Source organism: Nanorana parkeri, unplaced genomic scaffold, assembly GCF_000935625.1.
Source record: "Nanorana parkeri isolate BGI_ZX_2015 unplaced genomic scaffold, ASM93562v1 scaffold357, whole genome shotgun sequence".
In the NCBI taxonomy this organism is placed as follows: Eukaryota; Metazoa; Chordata; class Amphibia; order Anura; family Dicroglossidae; genus Nanorana; species Nanorana parkeri.
The window spans coordinates 711,545-735,800 of NW_017306625.1; the positions used below are offsets into that span (position 1 = coordinate 711,545).

Below are 24,256 nucleotides of genomic sequence, written 5' to 3' on the forward strand. Positions count from 1 at the left end.
ATGGACAGCAGCAGATCCCCATGCAATATGAAATACATGTACCTCACCTAGATAACCCTTTACAGGTACCGCAGCCCTTACCTGTACAACACTCTATAAGTCACACATATACATTCACTGTACAGGCATTATGTATAGACACATGTCATTTACTATTGCAGCTCTAGTCATATTGTCACAGCATTTTAATTCTGGAGACAATATAATCCATGTATGTTCTTATGTTAATTGTCCATTCTCTTGCTTCCTCTTAATTGCCTTGCCTTCTCATTATATGATCCCCCATCAGTGTCTTTTCCTCTCCTGGTGCTGGGACTCCTCCTCTTCCCCTCCCCCTCCCTTCTCATTCTCTCTCAGCCTCCAGGCTCCATCTGATTCTTCTCACTTGGCTCCCTGGACCAGCAGCCATGGCTGATATGAAATCAGGCGTCTTTGCAAAGAACGTCCAGAAAAGGCTCAGCAGGGCTCAGGAAAAGGTAAGAGATAACCAACATGTCTGTGTCTGTTCATCTGTACCAGTGATGGGCAGGGGAGATGCAGAGGATTAACACACAAGCCTGCACTACCCATACAGAAAGGCAGAGCAGGATGATACTAGTGTGTAGTGCCTTGGAAGGCCCTATGTGTTGAAATGATACATTATTAGTCATCATGTATTATTGCATGCATTCACATATTGTACTGAGTGTATTTATAAGTTAATAAGTAAGGATGCACTATGAGCTATTCAATGGATTGATCATGGCTTGCAGTCGACAGCTTGCAATCCTTCTGCTGTCAATGTAGAGTCATGTTGAAGGGGAGGGAGTGTGTGTATGGAGCTATCCAGGAGCTCATGAGTTACATACAATGCAGTAGGGGCTGAAGGAGCATATTGCAAGGCTGCACAAATAGAAACTACTAGGGATGGTGGGAGGGAGTGCATCGTGGAGGGACAGCAGCACTTTCACAAGGTCGAGGTGCTGCAAGGCTGCATAGCTGTACACCCAGTGCAGAGGCATGGGCACCCTGCTATGTACTGACTGGAACACCCACTTACTACAACCTCATCTTAACTAGCAATGCTGGCTGCATGCATTCAGTGCATCATAACTGTTATTTTTTTAATTTTTTTTATTGTAATGAGAGGAATGGGGAACAGCAGCACTAATAAAGGTCATTTAGTTCTTTGCCAACAGTTTATTTGGATATATTTGTTACTTTATTATTATTGTTGGGTAATTTTTATCTCGCTCCTAAAAATATCTATGGATATCTAGAAGTAATATAATTACTCTTCTATATTTATACATAACATTATATGTCAAGGTCATATGTAGTTTAATATAGTGTTCAACAATAAATTATATTTCATTATATTTTAATTAATGAATTAATTTATTTTATCTATTTATTCTTTATTATATTATATTTCTTTACATGTATTTAATCTATTTATTTTCAATATATGCTATTTATTTAATCTATCTATCTATTTTTTTATTTTATTTAATGTACCTTTTTTATTATTCTCTATTGTTCATTTAATCTATTTCTCTATCTAATTATTTATTCATCTGTATTCAATCTATTTAATTTATTATTATTTTCTACATTTTTAAGGTGAATTATTTTTAAAATATCAGTGTTTGTATGCCTTTAGTTTTACATGTAATATTGATTTTAATTTTCTTTTTATGTGTATATGTGTCCAGGTAGGAAAGGCTGTAAATTGTGAAGCAGAAAAACATTTGCATTGCAGTAAATGATTCATGTTTATGCCACTTGAAATATATAGACAACTTTTTATAATATTGTGGTAAAGGGTTATGGATTGGATTTTATAAGTTATGTTGTGAGTTATATTCAGGGTTCATACTTCCAAATCTAGTTTTATGTGGAGCACTCTGATATGGTACTGTATTTATTTGCCTAGTGTTTTATGAACATGTCACCCAGCTATATCTGCCCCAGCACATCATATAACAGTGGTATGTAGCGGTGCCCTGAAGATCTACTGTAACTAATCAATGTAAGTAAATGTAATCCTTTATTATAGTGGCATTGCTGTATTCAAATCCCCCTTTTTGTCCTCTGAAGTGTTGACTAGAAAGAAATTTAGGCCAAATGGCAGCACAATGGGCTGAGTAGTGCTGTGCAAAGATTACATCTGTCATTGTGATTTGTTGAGGCAGATAAACAATCTGCTGTCACTTGTCTCCACCCCCACACATGCACATTCCCAATGCAGTAAGAGGATTGCATTCCAATTAACCCTTTCAGTGATCGGCACTCCACTAGTTACTGTAACAGTCCTTCCTGCTCCCCCACTTGTCATCTTCTCCCTTCACTGCCGCCTTGGATGCTGCAGACGCGTATTAACTTTTGGCACCCATGGCATCTAGGCCCCTTACACATCAAGGGGATTTGCTCCTCGGGCTTAGACAAACACATTGTCACACTGCAATGTTTGCTGGATGCCTCAGACTTATTAATGCAGCAAATGTTTTTAGTTTAGCGTGTTGTATTTCCGTAAAATCATTTTAAATATTAAACACTTTAAAAAAACAAATACCCTTTTATGTTATGCATTGGTAATTTATTTGCCTAATCTCTAAACACAGTGGGGGGAATTCATCAAACTGGAGCAGAGAGAATCTGGGGCAGCTGCCCATGCTAACCAATCAGATTCTCTCTTCAGTTTGTTCAGTTGAAGGATTACTAAAGGCAGGGCGTTTTTTACTTTAATGCATTCTCTGCATTAAAGTAAAAAATGGCCAGTATCTTACTGTGTCCCTCGTCCCACTTACCTGTCAGCGCCGCTTGTCACCGCCGCCTGTCCCCGGCAATTCTCCATCCAAACTTCCTGGTTGTGGGGAGGATACTGAGGGCAGGGAGCTATAGGCTTCTTATGCCCTCAATGAACCTGCTGGGCCGAGAGGCCTGCCGCAGGGCTGTGTGTGTCTATGGACGCACACAGCCACTTACGAGCACGGCCTGGGAGCAAGCACGCACAGGTGCCTCCAAAGCGGCTACTTAGCTGATGGTGGCACCAGTGCAGGGGCGGGGCAAGAGCGCTATAGGGACCCACTAGAGAATGAGGAACGGAACATGTTTTATTTACAACTGAATTTTAAAGGTATGGGCCTCCTCTTTATTAAAAAAAATGAAGCTTTAATATCACTTTAAGCTTTGAAAATGAAAGGCTGATTTGTTGCCATAGGCAACTGCTCCAGATTCTGCCTGCTCCAGTTTTTATTGATTCCCCCCAACAAATTTATCACTGGAATAAATGTGTGCTGTGTAAATTACTTTGGGATGTGTTATTGCTATTTTAACGAATGAGATCATTGAATAGGGGCCCATTCACACATATTGAGGTGACCTGCATTGTACCGCACCGGATCACTTACAAGACAATTGTTTTCTATGTGTCCCATTCACGCCACATGTGTGATAGGCGGAGCGATGCGCTATGATAAAATACAAACATGCTGCACTTTATCGCAGCACATTGGATTATTATTATTATTATACAGGACTTATATAGCGCTAACAGTTTGCTCAGTGCTTTACAATATAGGGAAGACATTACAATACAATTCAAGACAAGATGGTAAGTAGGGCCCTGCCCATGAGGGCTTACTGTCTAAGAGGGAGAGGGAAGTGATACATGAGGTGGTAGCTGCGTGGGGATGAATTGTTTGAGAATGTGATAGTTCAGTGGTTAGGTTGAGGTGGGATAGGCTTCCTTGAAGAGATGAGTCTTAAGGGATCGCCTAAAGGCAGTCAGAGTGGGAGATAGACGGACCGGTTGGGGTAGAGAGTTCCATCGGATGGGAGAGGCAATTGGATGCCACTGCAGGCCGCCACACAGCCGCACAGCGCACCATATTGCTGTGCTGGGACCTGAATGAACCTGAATGGAGTGTACAAAATAGTTCCTGCATCTTTTCACGCAACACAAAGCTAAGGTGTGAACAGCTGCCATTGACTTAAATAGAAATGTGTACTTTGTGCATTTTCACACACATAGATCCGCACGTAAAAATGCTCAGGTGTGAACCAGTCCTGAGGGATATCAATGAAATACATTAAAGTGGAACTAAACTCGCATTTACATAACATGGCAAGCTGGTTTTATTGCAGAAAAGACTCTGGGGGGAATTGATCAAAACTGGTGCAGTTGCCCTTAGTAACCAATCAGCTTCTCTCTTAAGTTTCTTCTGTTTCCTTTGAAAATGAAAGATAGAAGCTGATTGGTTGCCATACACAGCCGCTCCAGATTTTGTCTGCTCCAGTTTTGATAAATTCCCCTCAATGTAAAGGTGCCCATACACTGCTCGATTCTAGTACGAGAATCGGGCGAAATCCCGAGATCGTACGAGAATCGAGCAGTGTGAACGAAGACGTGCGACCGTTTCTACTGTACGGTCGCACGTCTTTTGTCGAACCAACATGCTCGAAAACCCGCCGAGAATCGTACGATTGTCGGCTGGTTTCTAGCCTGCTCGTCCGATAGCTGCGGAACGGGCCGGTGTGCGCACGCGCACACTGCCCGTTCTGCAAAATGTGAATTGTGACCGGTTGCTTTGGGTTACTGCAATATAGCAAAGCTGCACTTTCTGCTGTTACACTGAATACGACTGATAAAATGAAGCATAAATACCCCCCTGGTAATTATTATACTGGTAGTACTAGTACATTGACCATCTGCACTCAATGTAATGTAAGCATGCCGTCAACTCTTTTCCTTCAGTCCTTAAGGTGTATCAGATTTCTTTTATAGCTCTCCAGCAGCGGTTTTATATTTACATGTAGCAGTAATAGCCTATGTTGATGCACAATCATCACTTCGCAATAGCTGTCAATGTGATGAAATGATATAGGTCACGCTTTAAATGGTTGAAATATATAATTCTGACAGGTTTCCATGTGCAGTGTAAAGAATACACATGTTCAGCATCTAGTGGAATAGAGCAGTTATCTCTAATGTATACTGTTACAGTGAGTTCAAAATCATAGCTGCATAACAGTCTTGGCTTGGCTGCATTCCTTTTAACCAGTTCCACTACTTCTAAACAGTATATGTCCCTGTAATGTTGTTAAAGTGTATTTCCACTTTTGCAGTCAAATTTGAAAGAACCCCTCTATATGTTTGTTATGTGTTCTATTCGCAGAACATAATGAAAAATAACAAAAAATAAGAATTCTTACCTTTTAGATGTTTTGTTACATCAGGGAAGATGGCAGATTCTGGGTTTTGCTCAGCCCTTTCACAGTGATCTGTCCAAATGGAAAGACATAGGACTGAAACATGAGGATTGTGTTTATCTAAAAAGATTCATTAACATACAATGGACAAGCCACCTCAGACCCCTCACAGCCCCTTCTAACATTTCAAAGAAAGGGAAGCTAGAAGAACTTTTAACCTTTAAAACCCTAATCCAGGTCAAAGCAATTTAAACTGCAAGAAGCATTTTTGTTTATTTTTTTTTAAAACGTATGTGATGTGAATGGGAACATGTAACAAATATAAAATAGGTGTTATCCCAAATTGGCTGCAAAGGTGGAAATACACTTTAAAGGGTATGTAAACCCTCACAATAATCTTCTCTTATTTGGTCCCTTTTGCTTTTTGTGTGTCAAGCAAAGTTTGTTAACTTTATGTTGTTGATAGTATTGCACTACATTATGCTACATTGCCTTCTGGATGTTTTTGTGTACAAAGATTGCAAAGCCTGCTGATGAGGTGTAGGGTGCATAATACTAAGAAGCACAAACCAAGTCCAAAGAAATGACACTTTGATGCTTTGCTGTTCGGTTGAATTTTAATTGTTCCTGTATTTTTAGATCAAAATAAAACTTCCACTAGAGGTACATGACAAAAACTGATGCAACAGAAATACCTAAAGAACAATTTTAAAGCTGATTTCAGTTGCAAAACTTATTGTATGAGTGCTTGGCTGTCCATATAATGAGGCATCTCGTTAGGTCATGTGGGGGGGTGGCAGGCAGAGCGGCATGCCTTTTCTGCGACATAATGTTTGCAGTGTACCTGCGGAGCCCTTTCTAGCCAAAGGATCCAAGGTTGCTCAGAGCTGGGCAGGGAGATGTGTAAAGGTGCACATACACCTTACAATTATCTGGAGATTTGTGTATGTGATTGCGTTTTCGTCAGAAAATCTGCCAGTTGATGGGGAGTGTACAACCTCAATTACTGTACAACTTGCAGATTTTTGTCTTTCATGCAGGCTAGAAATTTTTGTCTAATTGTATGAAAATTGACAGGTTAGTGGCGTTGTTGCACAACCCAAATCTCAAGATGAAAACTGCACATGCTCAAAGGAAAATCCGTTCCTTTCGATCGATGAAAATCAGTCAGGTGTTGGTGCTGACGAGCGTTAATTGCGAACTACATTGGTCTGTGCATGATGGGCTAGATGTAAGGAAATTGAATGAAGGGTGAGATGTCTGGACAACAAAAGTTGTACAATGGTTGTAAGGTGTATGACATCCTTAAGGCCAATACACATCTCCACGCCCAGCACTTAGAAACCTGGGATGCTCTTGCTGGCAGGATACAAACCAGAGACACTAATTGCAGGCACCACCAGCACCCCATTCTCAGGCAGGAAAAAAACACTAGGGACACCCCTGCAGGAGTAAGTTCTTTGAAACAAAACCAAAGAAAATTCTTAAGCCCTTCAGCTCCGTGTAGTGGCCGGAATGATATGTGATCAACATTCAACTAGGGTGTGGCTGATCAGAAGATTAATAAATCACCCCCAGGTGTATTTGTAGATGTAAGTACTTGAATTTGTCTTGAATCAGCCTCCAGTAATCTTCTGTAAGACTTAGGGCCTGTTCACATGATATCAGGTCCTGATCAGGTGCGGATCTGCAGACTGATGCAGTGCATTTTGCCACGTTTTTGCCAAGTGAGATGTGATTTCGACTGGTGTTCTTGACCATGCTGTGGTGCTGTTGCTGCAGTGCAGTTTCATGAGGCATTGCAGTGGAATTTCATTAAATGTAGGCTATGTGCGTGTGCCATGTGGCATTTTAAAATATATCTTTGGTTGACATAAGACAGTCTGGACCCAATCAGACCAAGACCGTGACAAAAGAAGCAGATGCTCATTATTTTGGATTCCTGTCCTTTGGGGAAGAGCATGAGTTGCCCAATGACATTTCTATAGTTATGGTCAAATAAAATAACTAAGAGGCAGTCTGAAAAATGTTGGCCCACCACGGAATAGTGCACTGTAACAATTTATAGAGATCAACAACAAAGGTAACACAGCAAGTAACCACTACCAGGTTATTTTATCAATGACTGCTTTCTTAGTACTTCCTGTCCTGGACCATAATGGAGATCAGAACTGGTGAGAAGGGTCAGTGAAAGGAGAAGAATTACAGTGCAAGGTAAAAACCACCTTATACAAGGGACAAAGACTACACTATCAAGCCACCCTTGTGTGTGTTTGTGCTAGTAAGCTGTGTGTGTTCCCAGAAACACCCAGGCACAGCAAAACAAGCCACTCCTCTGCTCCTCTGTTTGTTCTTCTTCCTCGGTCCTCCCTTCTCCAAGCTAGTAGATGGACAAATGTTGCAGACTGACTAGTCCTTTGTGATATTGTACTGGACAGGAAGTTCAGGGAAGCCAAACTGAGCGAGTTGGAGCCAACTGTTCAGAAACAGTTGGGCAAAATGTAAACAAAATACTTTGATGGACAATGTACACAATATTCGTTTCATCTGGATTCATCATTGAAACAATGTGAGGTGTTTAATACTACTTTAATGAGCCTTAAAATTACATAGATTACCTTGTATTTAATACATACCTTTAGACCTAATTAGGGATGCACCGAAATTAAATTTTGAGACAGAAACCGAAAATAAAAAAAAGTCAGGCAGAGACGGAAAATGTCGTGGTTTCTCTTCATCCTTGTTTCAAAATGTTTTTATTATTTTTAAATTATTTTATTTTCATTTATTTTATTTTTTTACTTTACTGTCGGGGGCTTTAGGTAAATATTGGGGGTCTAAACATACCCTATTTCCCTTTTAAAATAGAAAAAGAGATTGAGTCCTCAATCTCTTTTTCTGCTTGGCGAACAAATTGCCTGGGAGCTAAGTGGCGTAAAAAATTTGGATTTGAACTGTTTGGGATATATTGAGTGCTTGATTTTTTGAAATACTTGTTGTCTCCCTTCCTTTTTAGACCCTTTTTTAGTATTTAAAAACTCTTTTTCCTTTTCTGTCAGTTTTTTTAAACTGTTCCCTTTTTTTTTCCCCTCAGGTTGCAGTGCTCTTGTTAGGGGGAGGGGTTAATTGAGCTCAGGTGTATTTTTGGCCACATTTTCGCCCATCATGATACTTTTGGCAATTTTGGCCGAAATTTCGGTGCACCCCTAAATCCTTCGAAGCCTGATGTATGGTTGGAACATGTATATGGCATAAACTGATTTTTTTGTGCTCTGTGTATTTATTAATTGTTTTGTGCCTTTCATTTCTTCAAGAATCTTTTGGAGAACTAAATCCAATTAGAGAACACCCTTTAGGGAATGTTATAATGACCATGAACCGGCAGCAGTTATTGCAAGTGTGTTCTGTGCTCGAAATCACACACACAAAACAATTGATACGATTCCAATTCATCAAAAAACAGGGTTCCTGACCTATATATGAAACTAAATGCCACACATCCCTTCAAGTTAAACAAAATCCATGATACATTATTTCAAACCTTTCTATAAATAGCTTTTTAATACAACAGTAATATTGGGAAGATGCATTTTAACATTTCACAGGGTTTCATCCCTTCATCTGTCGTGATGTAAGAACCCTCTGGTCTGTGCTGCAATGACCAGTGGTGAAATGAGCAGTGAGGCTGGAGAAATCCATCTGTGACACAAAAAATCCCTAGGTCCTCTTAAGCATAGAAGCAGCCTTGAAACTGTTTATTCGTAGACATATCTGATCAACAGAGTGGTGAGATGCTGCTAGCTGTTATAGTGTGCAAACCCCTTTCTGAAGAACCCCACATCTCCAAATCTTAGAACACTTCTTGGATTAGCATGTGTTTCTCTTTTTCTTTTACCCATTTTACCCCCATCATCGAGCTAATAAACTTGGCACACATTTATTCTTAGTAAAATGGTGGCTAATCTTCCATTTTTATATTTATGCAGAAACAATTAAAACCATTATATTAACATAAAAAGCAGAGAGAGCTTATCAATTGGGTTAAAAAATGAACATATTAATTATATCAAAGAATAAAATGCACCCAAAAACTACCAGAATTAGGTGCCTTGCAGTATCCCTGCAGACATCCTCTATTAGAATTCACCTGCACATGGTGATCAGCAGTGGAGGGGATGCCAGGATCGGCATAGGCCGGAGTCCTGCTCACAGAGATGGCATTAGTGGTATCCATGTTGCTGAGAGGATTGTAAATTCTCTCTTCTCACTTCCAGGTCATTGCTATGGCAATGTATTTTATGGATTCCCCCTTTGAGATGCCTAGATTAGGCAACTAGCATTTCCAGAAGAATTTATTTTAAAGTCTATCTTCAGGGGAAAAAAAACTGCCCTTGCAGAGGTGCTACCCCTGCACTTCAAGGGTTAACTGCTTATTTATGTCTATGGTTATTATAAAGAGGACTTTACCTTACTTGATCCCCACACCCCCACCACTCCAGCTTGTGGACTTCCCTTAGAGCATGCGGGAAAGGGGATCAGGTGAGTAAGTCCTTTACACCGGTCCACTAGAAAAAAAAACAACAAAAAATGAACCCTTGCAGTGTGTAACTGCATTCCAACTGCAAGGGTAGTTTTTTTTACCTGAGGCTAGGCCTTTAAAAGTAAACCATGCCATTCTTCTTGTTCTCTCATTGCAAAACTTCCGGTGTATAGTGGGTGTTGTATGTTCTTTGTTGCACCCTCTCTTCTGTCACAGCTCTCTAACAATCCCTAGATAGCTGTCAGGAAGCAGGGGGTGTTGTCACTGCTCGGGGGCCACGGGCACGGCGCAGGGCACGGGTTTTCCCTCAGCTTGTCAGAACTCCTGGTGCCCGGGTTGCGGGTACGCATGCTCGAGTCGCACGGCGGGTGCGCATGCGCGGTACGCAGGCTGCGCGCGCAATTTTAAATTTTTTTACTTTAAACAGTAACCACAGTTAACAGGAAAGCCATATTATAATTGTCAAATGTCAAGACTTAAAGTGACCAATTTAATTTCTCGTATTAGTTAACTATTAGTAAGCGAGCAGATTTTATAAAGCTTATACATATATACATATACATATACATTGTGCGCCGATAGTACAACACTCTATACGTCCTGTCCTCTGACACACTAGACCTTCAAGTATCCTACACAGCAGCCATCGCATTCTTTGCTCAACCCTCCTATCCTCTTGCCCATTCACAAATCGCTTTGTAGTCTGTGAATCCATTAACAAAATACAAACCCCTCTGGGCAGTGTGGTTGCTGTGTAGGAGAGTTGGATCTACACAGCTGAAAAAAAAATAAAAAAACTTGATAATTGGGTAAGAGCTGTGGGTGGGGGGTTACGTTTTGCATGGAGGTGGGCTTTAATAACTTATTTAGTAAAATACATTAAGCAGAGTGTCGGAGGTTGACTTAAGAAGCCATCGTAGAATAAGCAACTATATGCAAGTTCCAAAAAACATTTTCTTCAGAAGTGTTTAGCATTGTTATTGATTGCAATATGTTTTCAAATGCTCAAAGAGAAGGCTAAGTATGTACTGTATACCAGGGAATAGTGCAGATTAAATAGTCCTCATATCATCATACATGCAGAAGACATTATGTGCCTGGTTTTAGCTATGTCGAGTGCTTGATTTGCAAAGTGGTCCCATGGGATTTACTGCATTTGTTTAAAATGTATGTACAAGTCATTAAACAGCTATGTGGTTCTTTAGTTTGGCAAGAAATACACATACATATCAGAATCATAGTTGTACCATCCTAATGAAGAAAAAACATATTCTGGTTATTGTTTAGAGGGAGAATATTTTTTTCAATGAGCTAATCTGACTTATCCTGAACTTACACATGATCCTGATGTATGGGCATTGCTCAATATATTTTGTCACTTTCAGGTTCAGCAGGCGTTGTAGTTGAGTTAATCTGAAATAAATTGTGTCAGTTAGCAAGAGCACAGGGCTACAAGGTTCTGAAGGCTTTATATTGATTGATTTATATAGAAAATAATCAAAGCCTTAAATGTGGTCAATGATGCTAACCATACCTTAAAATTTAATATATAACAGTAAATTTAGATTATAAAGCAGGAAAGAATATATACCATACCTGTTTTTAACTCTTTTTAGTTTCTGAATACAATTTTGTATATAACTAGATTGGGCTTTTAATATATATATATATATGTGCGGGTCATGAATATAATGTAAAACACAATAGTAATATGCAATTATTATTATTATTATTATTTTTATTATTATTATCATTGTTCAGGATGTATATACTGGGAACAGTTTGAGCATCACTTTACAAAATAAAGGGAGACAGTACAGTTTCAAAACAATTTAATCGAAGAGGGTTATGAGAGCTCATGAGAGCTTACAATCTGAAAGGGAGGGGCAAGTGATACTTGGAACTGAATTCTGGTAAGCTTGGATCTGGAATATCTGAATTCTTCCACTCTGTATATATTCGGGATTAGGGCAGTGTGTACATTTCTTGATACATGTGATTTTAGTCAGCATGATCACAATGCTTTTCTCTTACAACATTGATTATTTATGGTTACATAGATTGTTTTATGTTCACAGGTTCCCACTACCTCCAGGTGCAGGGTACAGTGATAGGGACAACCTGTGCCCTGTTGTATGTGCTGTGGGGAGTGGGAGCGCAGTTTGTTTTCCAGAAGGGTATCTCACAACGTACCTGTGCCAAATAGGTTCCTGCCACAGGTATATTGACAACATCTTCAATTTTTTTAGACGGAATCAGTACAAGATTTGAATCAATTTGTTGCAATTTTGAATGCTAATGACTTGAACATAAAGGAGAACTATGGGTTTAGGGCTTTTCCCCATAGTTCTCCTTAGGGTAACGGGAGGACACAAACTAGCGTCCTCCCGTCACCCTAAGCTCAGTATACCGCAAGCTGCCGCTCGCGGTATACTGAGACGCCGCAACATAACGCGAGCTGCAGCTCGCGGTATACTGAGATGCCGCAGCGGAAGCGGATCCCGACTATGTCTGGATCCGCCCAGCTGCGTGAGTGACTGCTGGCTCTGCCTATCTAGAGGCAGAGCCAGCTGTACCCACCCCCTCCCCGTCCATTCCGCCAGTCAGCGCTGGAGGATCGGAGCAGAGAATCCAGCCCCTCCCCTGTCATGGCAGAGAGCCCTGACAGGATTGAGAAGTGAGCGAACGCCGGTATGTGTTCGCTCACTTCCCGATCTACTGAGCCGACCTGTGACAGTCTCATTGTCACAGGTCGCCTAAAACTATGAGGTGAGTGAAAAGCACTTACCTCATAGTTCTCCTTTAAGGTTTACTTTGTACTTGTATCAGATATAGACTTGTATCTCTTTCCTGGATATCAAAATTATAAAGGATTGTGAAGGCATGTTGAATGCTGTCTTTTGCAAGTTCGCAGCTGTGAATCCCCTCCTACGTGCTAACAGTGGACATTCTAACTCTTTAATGCATAGTATTCCCTATGGGCAATATTTAGGAATTTCACATAACTGCAAAAATATAGTGATTTCCATAAGGAAGCTGAGTTTATGAAAGAGACTTAAGGAACATTGGTACAAAGATTGTTCAAGAGAGAGCACTAGGCTGTAGTAAACAACTAGCATAGAAAAGGACAAAAGATAGTACCTGAAATTGTGTGACTTTGCTCTGTGATATTTGACTATCATTTATGCCAACCTGAGGCAATATATTTATGTTGGGCTGGGTTTTGTATTAAAAAGGGAGTGTACTGTAGAGACAAATCTATAATTTTGCCACTTTATAGATCGCTGGTTCGGCCTCATCTGGAATATGCGGTCCAGTTTTGGTCACCAATCCACAGAAAGAATGTCCTTGAGCTGGGGAGAGTCCAGAGAAGGGCAACTAAACTACTTAGGGGAAGGACGACCAATGCTATGAGACAAGGTTACTAAATTTAAACACGGTCACGCTGGAAGTGAGGAGATTAAGGGGGGACATGATTTTGATGTACATGATGTTCAATGGTGATAGCAACATCAGCAATAAACTTTTTACGGTAAACTCCATAACAAAGACTAGAGGCCACCACCTAAAGTTGGTGGAGAAAAGATTTAAGCACAAGGGGCGTAGGGGCTTCTTCTCAGTTAGAGCAGTTAGGGTCTGAAACTCGCCGCCACAAGTAGTGGTTTCAGCTGAGAGTGTTGAATCATTCAAAAAGCATTTGGACAATTTCCTCAGAGACCGTAACATACAGGGGTTACCCTTAAAAACAAGATCACAAAGGGACTCGCATCGCATACACACGCATACACATGCAGAATCACATGCATACACGCAATAGGTTGAACTTGATGGACCTGTGTCTTTATTCAACCTCAAATACTATGTAACTATGTAACTATACTGCAAAGGTGATCTGCCTCGTCATCCCAACAGCGGGAGTACTGATTCAACTTTGGATCCAATGGGTACCTTTGTTAAGACTTGACCGTCAGTTATATTAATGTAATCTATGGCTTGTTTAATGCATTTATCTTTAAATTTCTTTTGGGGGCTATTTCTAAGTAACCATGAAGTGCAAAAAGGGCATTAAGTGTTATTGAGCATATATAAGTTTAATTTGTGAAAATACAAAGAACAACCATGTGCTTTCTACATTAACGTTTATGGTGATAAAATGCCAAATATAAGCAGGCCTGTTGCTGTATTTTAATTGTGATGTGGTGTCGCTTGGTTCTTGATAAGTACCCTTTGGATGATATTATCTTTAGTTAGTGGTGTTACTTTATAAGCCTTTAGAATACATTTCCTGAACTACAAATTAATAAACAGTAGCTCTGTAGTAATGAATACATGATTAGCTAAATAAATAAATAAATTATATAGTCTCTTGCAATCTACTATACAGTCTGTACAGCTGAGCTTAGCGAGAGGAGGGAGAAGCAGCACATCTTGCCAGTTAGATGTTCTGTTTGCTGCTTCTTGTTTCACTTAGGGGACATATAAAAGCTAGAAGAACTTCAGCAGAGAAAGATCAGGTCTCCTCCCCTGCTGGAGAGGGCTGTGCTGTGTGGCAGAGCTTTTCTAAATTTCTGGACTCGATGGACAACAATACAAAGCATTTGGCAGGTGCAACAGCTCTCATTTTTTTACTCTACGTATGTAACTGGTTGCCTGTAGTGCAGCTTTAAATTGTGTGCAATCAATTTAGAGCAGTCTCAAAATAGTGATTGCTGCCAGGTTGCCAGGGTGCCCAGTTGGTACAAGGGGACCTTTCTCTTATGGGAGCTATGGCAACTAACATATTCCCAAGTACAATATTACTGTAGTGCGTGCAACATTTCTGAGACCTGGAATTGTGCAGAAATACTGTAAAAGTTAATTTGAGACAAAAAATAGAATGAACTACAAGATGATTCGGTATTTACTATGAAACGGGTAACCTGATTTTCTGTTTGTTGGTGTGCCTAAATGAAGACTGATTAACCTAAGGAGAGGATAAGTGAATTTATGGTGCTTTGTTTTTAAAAGTGTAGGGCCATTACAACACAGCGTGACACTAGGCAGCCTCCACATTTTGCTTTGTAGCTCTTCCTGCCCTCTCCACAAGCTAATTATAAGGAGATGTATCATCTGGTTACATTGTGGGAGCACATATCCAACAGGTCCTGGGTCCAGGTCCTAAATGCATGTAGGAGTTCTCACAGTCTTCACCAATAGTTGCATTGCTTCTTAGTTGTCATCGATGTCGTTGTCATCATCATCATGAACTGCTTAGAGACTTTTTAGTGCATCCACAGTATACTGTAGCAGTCCTGTACAAAGTGTACTACTACTAGTCACATAATGCTTCTTATTCTCACTCAGCATTCTCAGTACAATTTAGGGTACTACAACATTGTACTGCAGTGGCTGTCAATTTTGTCACTGTTTTAATCTTTTGCCACACACTCCCTACTCCCTTCTGCATAAATTAGGCTGCCTTTGACTGTTTTTAATTGTCTTGTTCAGTCAGATGCTCAATCTCTCATGCAAGCTGTCAAGTAAAGAAATATTAATGGGTGTGACTTGTGCAGCAGTAAGCATATCAGCAGCCGTATCAAACATCTATTTTGCCTTAGGGCATCAACTAGCTGGCTTATACCCAAGTATTTAACATGATTAACTATATATTGTTGGTTATATGGTTTATTATAAGAATATGAACTACTCAGTTTTCAATGCAGACCTGTCTGAAGATTGTTGGCCTTGCAATTATTTTCCACTTTGACAGACAACAAATCCATCACTGAGGGCAATGCATGTATGTAAAGTTATATTATTTCTATCAAGGCACATTTTGATACAGCATGTTACATGCTAATACACTGTCCAATGTAAGAAGCACAGTGACTATCAATTCCAAGCCAATTTTCCAGCTGGCATTTGGAAATCAAAACCTCTAAGGTCATCATGATCCAATGCAGGTGCCCATGGTAGCCAATCCCTTCTGGCAAATGATTCTATGTTGTTTTTATGCCGCCTCTGAGTTAACAATTGCATTATGCATTTCCATTACATTACAGCATCAGAAAATTTGATTCTTTAAGTGATGACGTCAGCTACATTCAGGGCATTCAGGGGCGGGAAAAGTGCCTGTGTTCCAGTCTTTTCAGGTAAAATGTGCTTTCAGGTGTAGTCCAGTGCGTTTGCATGCATTTGTATGCATTGCGTATGTGTTTCCATGCATTCCAGTGCATTCCAGACCATAGAAAATTAAACAAAAAGTATTTTTTTTGTCTGGACCAGAACGGACTGAGCTGGTGTGAACAGAGCCCAGAAATACCATAGGGATACATTGTGATACTTTTTTGGTCTGGGAACTGTTCTGGTCTGGACATGGTGTGAACCTTTCTTGCAAATTGATGGATTTGCCTATATATTTGGTGCAATATATTGATAATTCTGAGTATATATGTGTGCTGATTTTCTAGAGCCTTAAAAACCTTCTTATTAAAGCTTTATTTCCTTTCATTAACTGTTGTGTCTTCAGGGCAGAAAGTAACATGTCCCCAGTGGGACATGTTACTAAAAACCTAACAAGGGTTTTAACTATCCCCTACTCATACTAATAAAGAGTTTGAGCTTAAAGGTGCCCACACACCTTGCGACAATCGTACGATAATCGCGGGAAATCCTGCGATCGTACGATTATCGTAAGGTGTGTGGAAGCCGTGCAACCTCTACTACTGTAAGTTAATCCTCCTGTCCCATCGCACTCCTGACCGGACAGAAATCCAAATCCAACTGGGTGGATGCGGTAGTGACAACGGATGCCTCCGTGAAATGCAGATAGATTAAAGTAGTCACTCGCACTCCATGATATTAAAGTCAATGCTGTTTATTGACTGAGATAACACACATCTCCTCTACTACTGTAAGGTCGCACAACTTTTATCTTACGACATGTTCGAAAACCCGCCGAGAATCGTACAATTTTCGGCGGGTGTGTAGCATGTTCGGCATTGCGGTCATCGGAAGCCCGCCCCTCAGGGGGGCGGGCTTGCGATCATCGCAAGTACGATCTGCCTGTCCAAGAAAGGCAGATAGTACGTTTTTTTAATTAACTTACAACCATCGCAAGACAAAAGTCTTGCGATGGTTGTAAGGTGTGTGCCCAGCTTTAGAAATACTTCAAATATGTTGTAGAAATCAACTAGTAAAAAGCCTTGTTAAGTCCATTTAATAAGGTTTCAAAATGTACAAAATGTGGAAAAGACTGAGGGGGTGAATACATGTGGAAAGTAATGTAAGTGCAGGAAAATTTGATGATTGCACTGTGAGAACTCATTACTAAAAGGCTGGAAATGAAGTAAGTGAACAGGAATTTAGATGTGGCTGTTGAATTAAATTAACAATGGTTTGATGAGCTTCTGGGCCATCCTTGTTTATCTATGTAACACTGTTTAGAGAAGAAATTATGACTATCACACAGGCTAAAGGTTCATTAGCAGCTCTTTAAAAGCAGTACTGTGAGTGAAGTCTTGTTAGTGGAACCCTTTTATAATAATTTAGTTTAGAAAGTAAAATATGTGATACGAACATAACATGGCAATAAGATTATAAGTCAAATACATTTAAAAAAGTGTTTCTAGAAGTTTTGTGACCCTATTTATTCTTACACTGTTTTTTCTGAGCAACAAACGTTAGATTTCAGCTACTTTGATAAAAAGATAAAATAAGTATAGGCCCCTAGCAACCAGGAAGGGTGCCCATCAAAAGATGTTCAAGCAATGAAGCTTTGATTGTGAAGCACATAAACTGTATCTCCATCTGGTTCCTTAGGATGGCAAGAGACCCCTTGTATTGACATGGTGCAAACCTTTATGTGTATGGATCAAAGTGGATCATAAAAATAAAAATATGCACTTCATGCTGATCTGCAATCTATCCAGCCTTTATTATGAGCCCAACTAGACTCTACCATTTGAGGAATAAAAGTAGGGATGCACCGATACCAGTATCGGTATGAGTGCCGATACTGCTACTCATGAAAATGCCCCGATACTAAAAACCGATACTGACCCTTTAAATTGATTTGGCTTCCATAAGGTCCTGCTCTTGCTAAAGAACCTCACGGAAGCCTCCTGTGGACTTTGTGGTGTCTGTTTCCAGTGCCGGTCTGCATATCTTCCCTCTTGAGACTCCGGCATGGACTCCGGGACATGCCAGGGGAGGAGGAGGGAGGCTGCACCCCAACAGCGGTACCATGCATCCCCCTCAGAGGAAGGTAAAATACAGGGGCAGAGATAGGGGACAGAGATGGGGGAGAGCAGAGTTTGGGGGGGGGGGAGAGCAGAGATCGGCAAACTCTCCTGGGTACAGCAGTTCTGCTCCTGCACTGCTACATTGTTTCATGTCCTGAGATCTGCAGATCATTCCTCCTCATCCCAGCCATGGTACATATTATCTGACTGCAGAGCATTCCTCCTCATCCCAGCCATGGTGTCATGTTATGTGCATGCAGAGCATTCCTCCCCATCCCAGCCACGGTACCATGTTATTTGACTGCAGAGATTTGTAGTCCTCTATAGCTGACGGTATTGTTCTGAATTACTGTATAATGTATCGCAGGGAATTGTAGTCCTCTATAGCTGGTGCCATTCTGCATTGCTGTATAATGTACTGTTGAGATTTGTAGTCCCTCTACAGCTTGGAGTCAGTGGCAGACCTACCAGAGTTGTATAGATTGCAGCTGCGTTCGGGCCCTTGTGCTCCTCCATTGCCCAAAAAACATTAGTCTGTATTGTTTTAGAAAAACTGTCACATGACACTAAAAAAAAAAAAATATTGGTAATTGGTATCAGTGGATACTTGAGGAAAAGTACTGGTACCTGGAAAAATGTTATCGGGCCATCCCTAATTTAAAGCATTAAAAGTGCAAGGATATTTCCCTAAAAATATCTAAAATGTTTAATACCTGTAAAATTTATAATTGTGTTCCCATATGAACTGGCAAAAGTGTTCATTTTCTTTGAGTGAGATAAATAATGTTATTCACTAACAATTTCCTGGAAGTATATAGGATTATATAGGATTGATATACAACTTATAGCACAGACTACATGGTGCAGCAGTTTGTGGCATGTGGTGCAGTGTTACATGGGCAAGGGTCAGTGGAGAAGTGCAGTAGTGTAGTGGCAGTCAGCGACGTGTGTTAAAATGCTAGTGTGGGTGTTACATCTCATTTAATTATAAAATATACAAGTAATAGCTTGCTTTAATGTATACCTTGTTGGGTAATTTGGTTTGATTTTAAGTATAAGCCTAGCTTATTAGATCATATGTTTTATAGTACATTATTTGTATCACTCACAAAGATAAAACAATTGGGAATTTTTGTATGCAGCGATCTGGACATGATTTGCTCACAGAGTTGATGGATGTCTTACTTTTACCAAAAAATTTGATAGATATGTATGTTTTTATATTGACTTAATTAGCTTGTACTGAATGTAATTACAGACAGTAATGGGTATTTACAAGGCACATGCACATTCAGTAATTGGACAAACCTGGTAACAGCCCTATAATTTGAAGCTATGTCCTAAATGTTATCATTATGATTTGATACTGAACTTCTGACCATGCAATCATAAACTTCAGTAACTCCCAGCCTGCTTATGTCCAGTACCCTGGGGTCATGATGTCAAATATTGTAATTGCTGTGCTATGCTGGCTGGAAGCTTGTAATCAATTAAGATGAAAAGAACCTTCATTGCTTGTACCCTAAGTGTTGGGTGTGATTTATTAACCCAAACATCAACCTTTAGGAACTCAATAAACAGTACTGAAATGCTCTGCAAACAAATGTGGTATATAACTCTTCATGATGTATTCCAATGAAGTTTAATGTGTCTTTCGTGATAGTTACCTTCCCATTCCCTCAACAGTTAATTATTTGTCTTTTAAGATATATAGTGAGATTTAGCTGAAAATAAAGAGCTTTTACAGATTTGGTTCACTTGCCAATCACCACTGAACGAGCCTAACAGTGGGATTATCCACGCAGGAATTTTCAGCATCACACCGATACAAAGAAAAAATATTCGGCTCCCTGACTATTTGGTCTGCTTCAGCCCAGACTGATTTTTTTCAGGTGTCATCCTGGTAAGAAGGCATCTCTGTAAGGCCAGACAGGCCCGGACACACACACTCCTTGTGGTGTATACACATTGTGCTCTTGCAGCAAATCTATCTCCTGGGGAGGGAACCTTGGGTGCCTAGCTTGAAACCCTATTTAGGGGCAAAGTTGACAATCAGTTTCACTCCTGTTCAGAGACCCTTTGCATGCTGAACCACACTCTATCCTTGTCAGTATCTGTATTGATGTGGAGTGGTGCCTTTAGATTATATGACTATGAGCATTAAATTGACCAATAGTCCTGTATTGTACGTGAGGATGCCAAAGGCCCACCCACAACTTTGAGTATTGGAGAGAACAGAAGAGTGCTGGTAGCTAGAGAAATGAGGAATAAAGTACATATTCCATACCTTTTCCTCTATCCATTAAATGTAATGAGCATTTAACGTTCTCAGTGCGGCGGACCCCACTGCAAGTGTATTTTTTATTCCAGAGTTCAGATTTAAAAAATTGTAGGCAATAGCACAGAGAAAAAAGCATGTACTGTATGCTTACTTGCAGCTTCAGACATTTTTCCTTTCTATAAATATTACACTTGCAATGTGCCTTTGAAGTTGCTACAAAATTTTACTACTCCAGGAAGAGTCAATTCCCTAGTACACACCCTTTCCTCCCCTCCCTTCATGCATGTCATAACCCCCCCTACCTATATTGCCTTTTATGTAGCTTCTGTAAGAGGAGGGAAGGGGAATACTATGAGTGACAGCTCTGAGCCTACTGTATCTGCTCACACCCAAGATAGTGGTGCCCTGTTGCAGTCTCAGAGTTTTTGGATGTCTACAGAAGGGAGGATTGTACAGGTAAAAAAACATGCATACAATATGTTAAGTGCACATTCTTATGGGAAGAGTGTTATTATTATTATTATACAGGATTTATATAGCACCAACCGTTTGTGCAGCGCTTTACAATATAAGGAAGACATTACAATCACAATACAATTCAAGACAAGATGGTAAGGAGGGCCCTGCCCGTGATGGCTTACAACCTAAAAGGGAGGGGCAAGTGATACATGAGGAGGTAGCTGTGAGGGGATGAATTGTTTGAGAACGTGATGGTTCAGTGGTTAGGTTGAGGTGGGATATTGAAACGAATGGTCTGGTGACAGGGTTACTTTAATACATTAAAGTACATGAACATAGTTTACACTTTTCAGGCTTCATTGGCTGCTTGCTCATGGCAGGTTAGTGGCTTGCTAGGTAATGTAGACAGGATCGAGACAACAGACCAGGATCCTGCACTTTTAAAACAAGTGGACAGTGGCGGCCCCCATATTTCCTTTCTCACAGATTCACTTCAAGGTATATTCCAGTCTACAATAAAACTGCAGTTCATTGTGAATAAATGAAACAGACTGAGCTCTGCTCTCCAGTGAACCTCAAATTACATCTGCCTCACATAGAGACATATGTTTTCTTTTCTAATTAGCGATAAGCATAGTTACACCTTGCCACCAATATATCTTTGTCATGCTTATTTGAATGGAACAGTGAACATAACAAATGATATCAAAGGAAGCTATTGTGCTTGCTTGATTGGTAGTTTTAAAGTCTGTTATCCTGTGCATATAAGAACGGTGTCATTCAGTATTGTATATAATTATACCTATGTTTTAAGTTGTGTGCAGTTGCTCTGTAAGATCATGCAACACACGATAATGCTATTTAATGCCAGTAAAGCCAGAGTTAGTGTAATGGTTGTTGTAAACTGGTAGACTGGAAAATGTATCTATCTATCTATCTATCTATATTCTGTTTACCTAAAATGCTTTAAAGGAGAACTTTTCACTCACCTCATAGTTCTAGTCGACCTGTGACAATGAAACTGTCACTGGTCGGCTCAGTAGATCGGGAGGTGAGAGGTGAGCGAACCGGCGTTCGCTCACCTCTCGATCCTGTCACGGCCCTCTGCCGTGACAGGGGAGGGGCTGGATTCCCCCCTCCCCGCTCTGATCCGCCAGCGCTGACTGGCGAATCGGACGGGGGAGGGAGCGGGTACAGGTGGCTCTGCCTCTAGATGGGCAGAGCCAGCTGTCACTCACGCAGCTGGGCGGATCCAGACATAATTGTCGGGATCTGCTTCAGCTGCGGCGTCTCAGTATACCGATGTAGCTCGCGGTATACTGAGCTTACGGTGACGGGAGGATGCTAGTTTGTGTCCTCCCATTACCCTAAGGAGAACTATGGGGAAAAGCCTTAACCCCATAGTTCTCCTTTAATCTATTTAACAAATGCAGTGTCTCATGTAGGATAGCATAGGAATATTAGTTTAAATGGTATTTTGGCTAATATGTTTACTCCAGTATTGGCTGTCAAAGGCCAAAACTATAGAGAGCACATGTAGTTAAAGTGCATATAACCCAAATGTATAATCATTTGAAGCTCACCAGTAGTGGCTACATTGGTGTTCTTTTTTAACCTCATCTTCCTTTATTTTCATCTGGTCATCTTGCCAGTAACACACTTCCTGTACTAGGGTGACAACACTCACTTGCCGCACTGTATCTGTGAAGGAGCAGGGTTATCACATACCCTAAGGTGCTGTCTTTATTTGGACTATAAACAACTCCTCCTCTCCTTGTCTCCATTACGCAGGAAGGAGATGACCTCTAATTCACATAAGGTAGCTGGCTAAGACTGAAATTGTTATATATTTTAGTTTGGTGAACAGGAAGTTACAAAAACACAAGATCTTTGGGCAAGATCAACAGGTATTTAGTCTGTAAAAGAATAAAACAAATGCAGCCACCACATATAAAGCCCAGTAAGCTGAAATATATTATATTTTTCCTTGGGTTTAGATATACTTTAACCACTGGACTAAAAGACAGCTTTGGTAGGATGCAGTGGTCATTTTGAAGTAAAAAACATCTTCATTAAATTTTGACTTTCTCAGATAGTTGGGGTCTGACGTTCTTGTGCTGGAAATACTGGAGGTGCACCCTAGTAAACCATGGGTTGGTAAAAAAAACAAAACAGTTTGGGTTTCTAGATGAGGCTGTGCTGTGACAGCCAGTACAGCTAAAGCCATGTCAGATGGGTGACATATGTAATAACTTACTAAAGAATGTCTCTATGACCAGTGTTTAAGAATATTGTGATTGTTGTTACTGTAGTGTAATTAATACTGCAGAGACTTTCCATCCTCCTTTACAGCACTCTTGGCAGTCGCTTGAGGACACAGTTGGTAGATGAGCTCTGCACTGGGCCAAAGGCAATTATAAGCAGTTTCCTTCACAACAAATGTGACTGACAAGCAACCCCTGTAAGTGCAATCAATCCTTCACCCTGCTGGAAAACAATTGATTACCCCTATTTTCCTTTCCCCCTTTCCTATATCCAGTTTAGTCTATTTTATTGAACAACACATTGATTTCCGCATGGGAACATGTCAGCTTATTGGCTTGCATTAGGATAAAGACATTTTATTGATACTTATCCCCTTAACAGAAAATTGATAGGTGGCTTTAGTCTTTAAAAGCTGTGAATGATGACCTCTTGCACAAAATGTATGACAGATATTATTATTTGCAGTATAGTGTTAGCTGATCCTCTTGTTTTCAGAAAGAATCCCTGTGTGAACCAAATGTCATTGTTCTTTTTTCTGTTACATATGGTCTCACAATGACTTGAGAAGAACATCTGTCAGGCTTTCTTCTGTAACATAATAGAGTGTTTCCGATGAACATGACCTTAATATAAGATAGCACTAGCACTAAGGGTGGGAACACCTGTGATGTCTAAGTGAATCAATATACTGTAACTGATGATAGTTTTAATAAGAGGAAATTACCCAATGGCCAAAAATGCTGGCTATAAAGAATTAAATAAAAACATTTCCGAAATTATATTTTTTTTCCTGATTATATAGCGTTCATATAAACTCAAGCTTTCCAAAATCTAAATTGTTTTAACAAAATTTTTCCTAAATCAGATATTATTTTAAATTTTACGATTAGGTATTGATATTGTGCACAAGTAAATAAGCATTTTTCACAGAAGGATAGGTCTAAAATTGCTAGTAATCACTGGCACTAATTTATAGTTTTTTTCAGGGACCCCGATGTATTTGCAATTGATGTGGAACTAAACCAAAAATCTAAAGGACCCCAAAAGGTATTCTGGGGCCACATTTGGTAGCAGAAGCCACAGGTTGGGCTGTAGGGCTGTTTTCTGTTTTGTTTTTTTCTCGCAACAAGGAAATTAAACATGTTTTGACTTTTAAAGCTGAATTTAAGATATAAGGCCCCATTCACACTAGGGCGGCAGCGTTTCAGCATGTTTTTAATCACGTTTCAGGGCTGGTGTTTCGGATCGCATGGATCCGCACGCTTGCTTGAACAGTCCCTAAAGGAATGTATAGGA

At 40.1% G+C, this 24,256-nt stretch overlaps 1 protein-coding gene across 1 annotated transcript in view; it reads left to right on the top strand.

The window, feature by feature from the left end:
• Window positions 1-209: 209 nt before the first annotated feature.
• Window positions 210-24,256, top strand: part of AMPH (amphiphysin) — a 171,884-nt gene continuing 147,837 nt past the window's right edge. The window contains exon 1 of the mRNA XM_018558778.1: window positions 210-476. Coding sequence (XP_018414280.1) covers window positions 408-476 — 69 coding nt within the window. The 5' untranslated portion in view covers window positions 210-407. The remainder of the gene's footprint in view (window positions 477-24,256) is intronic.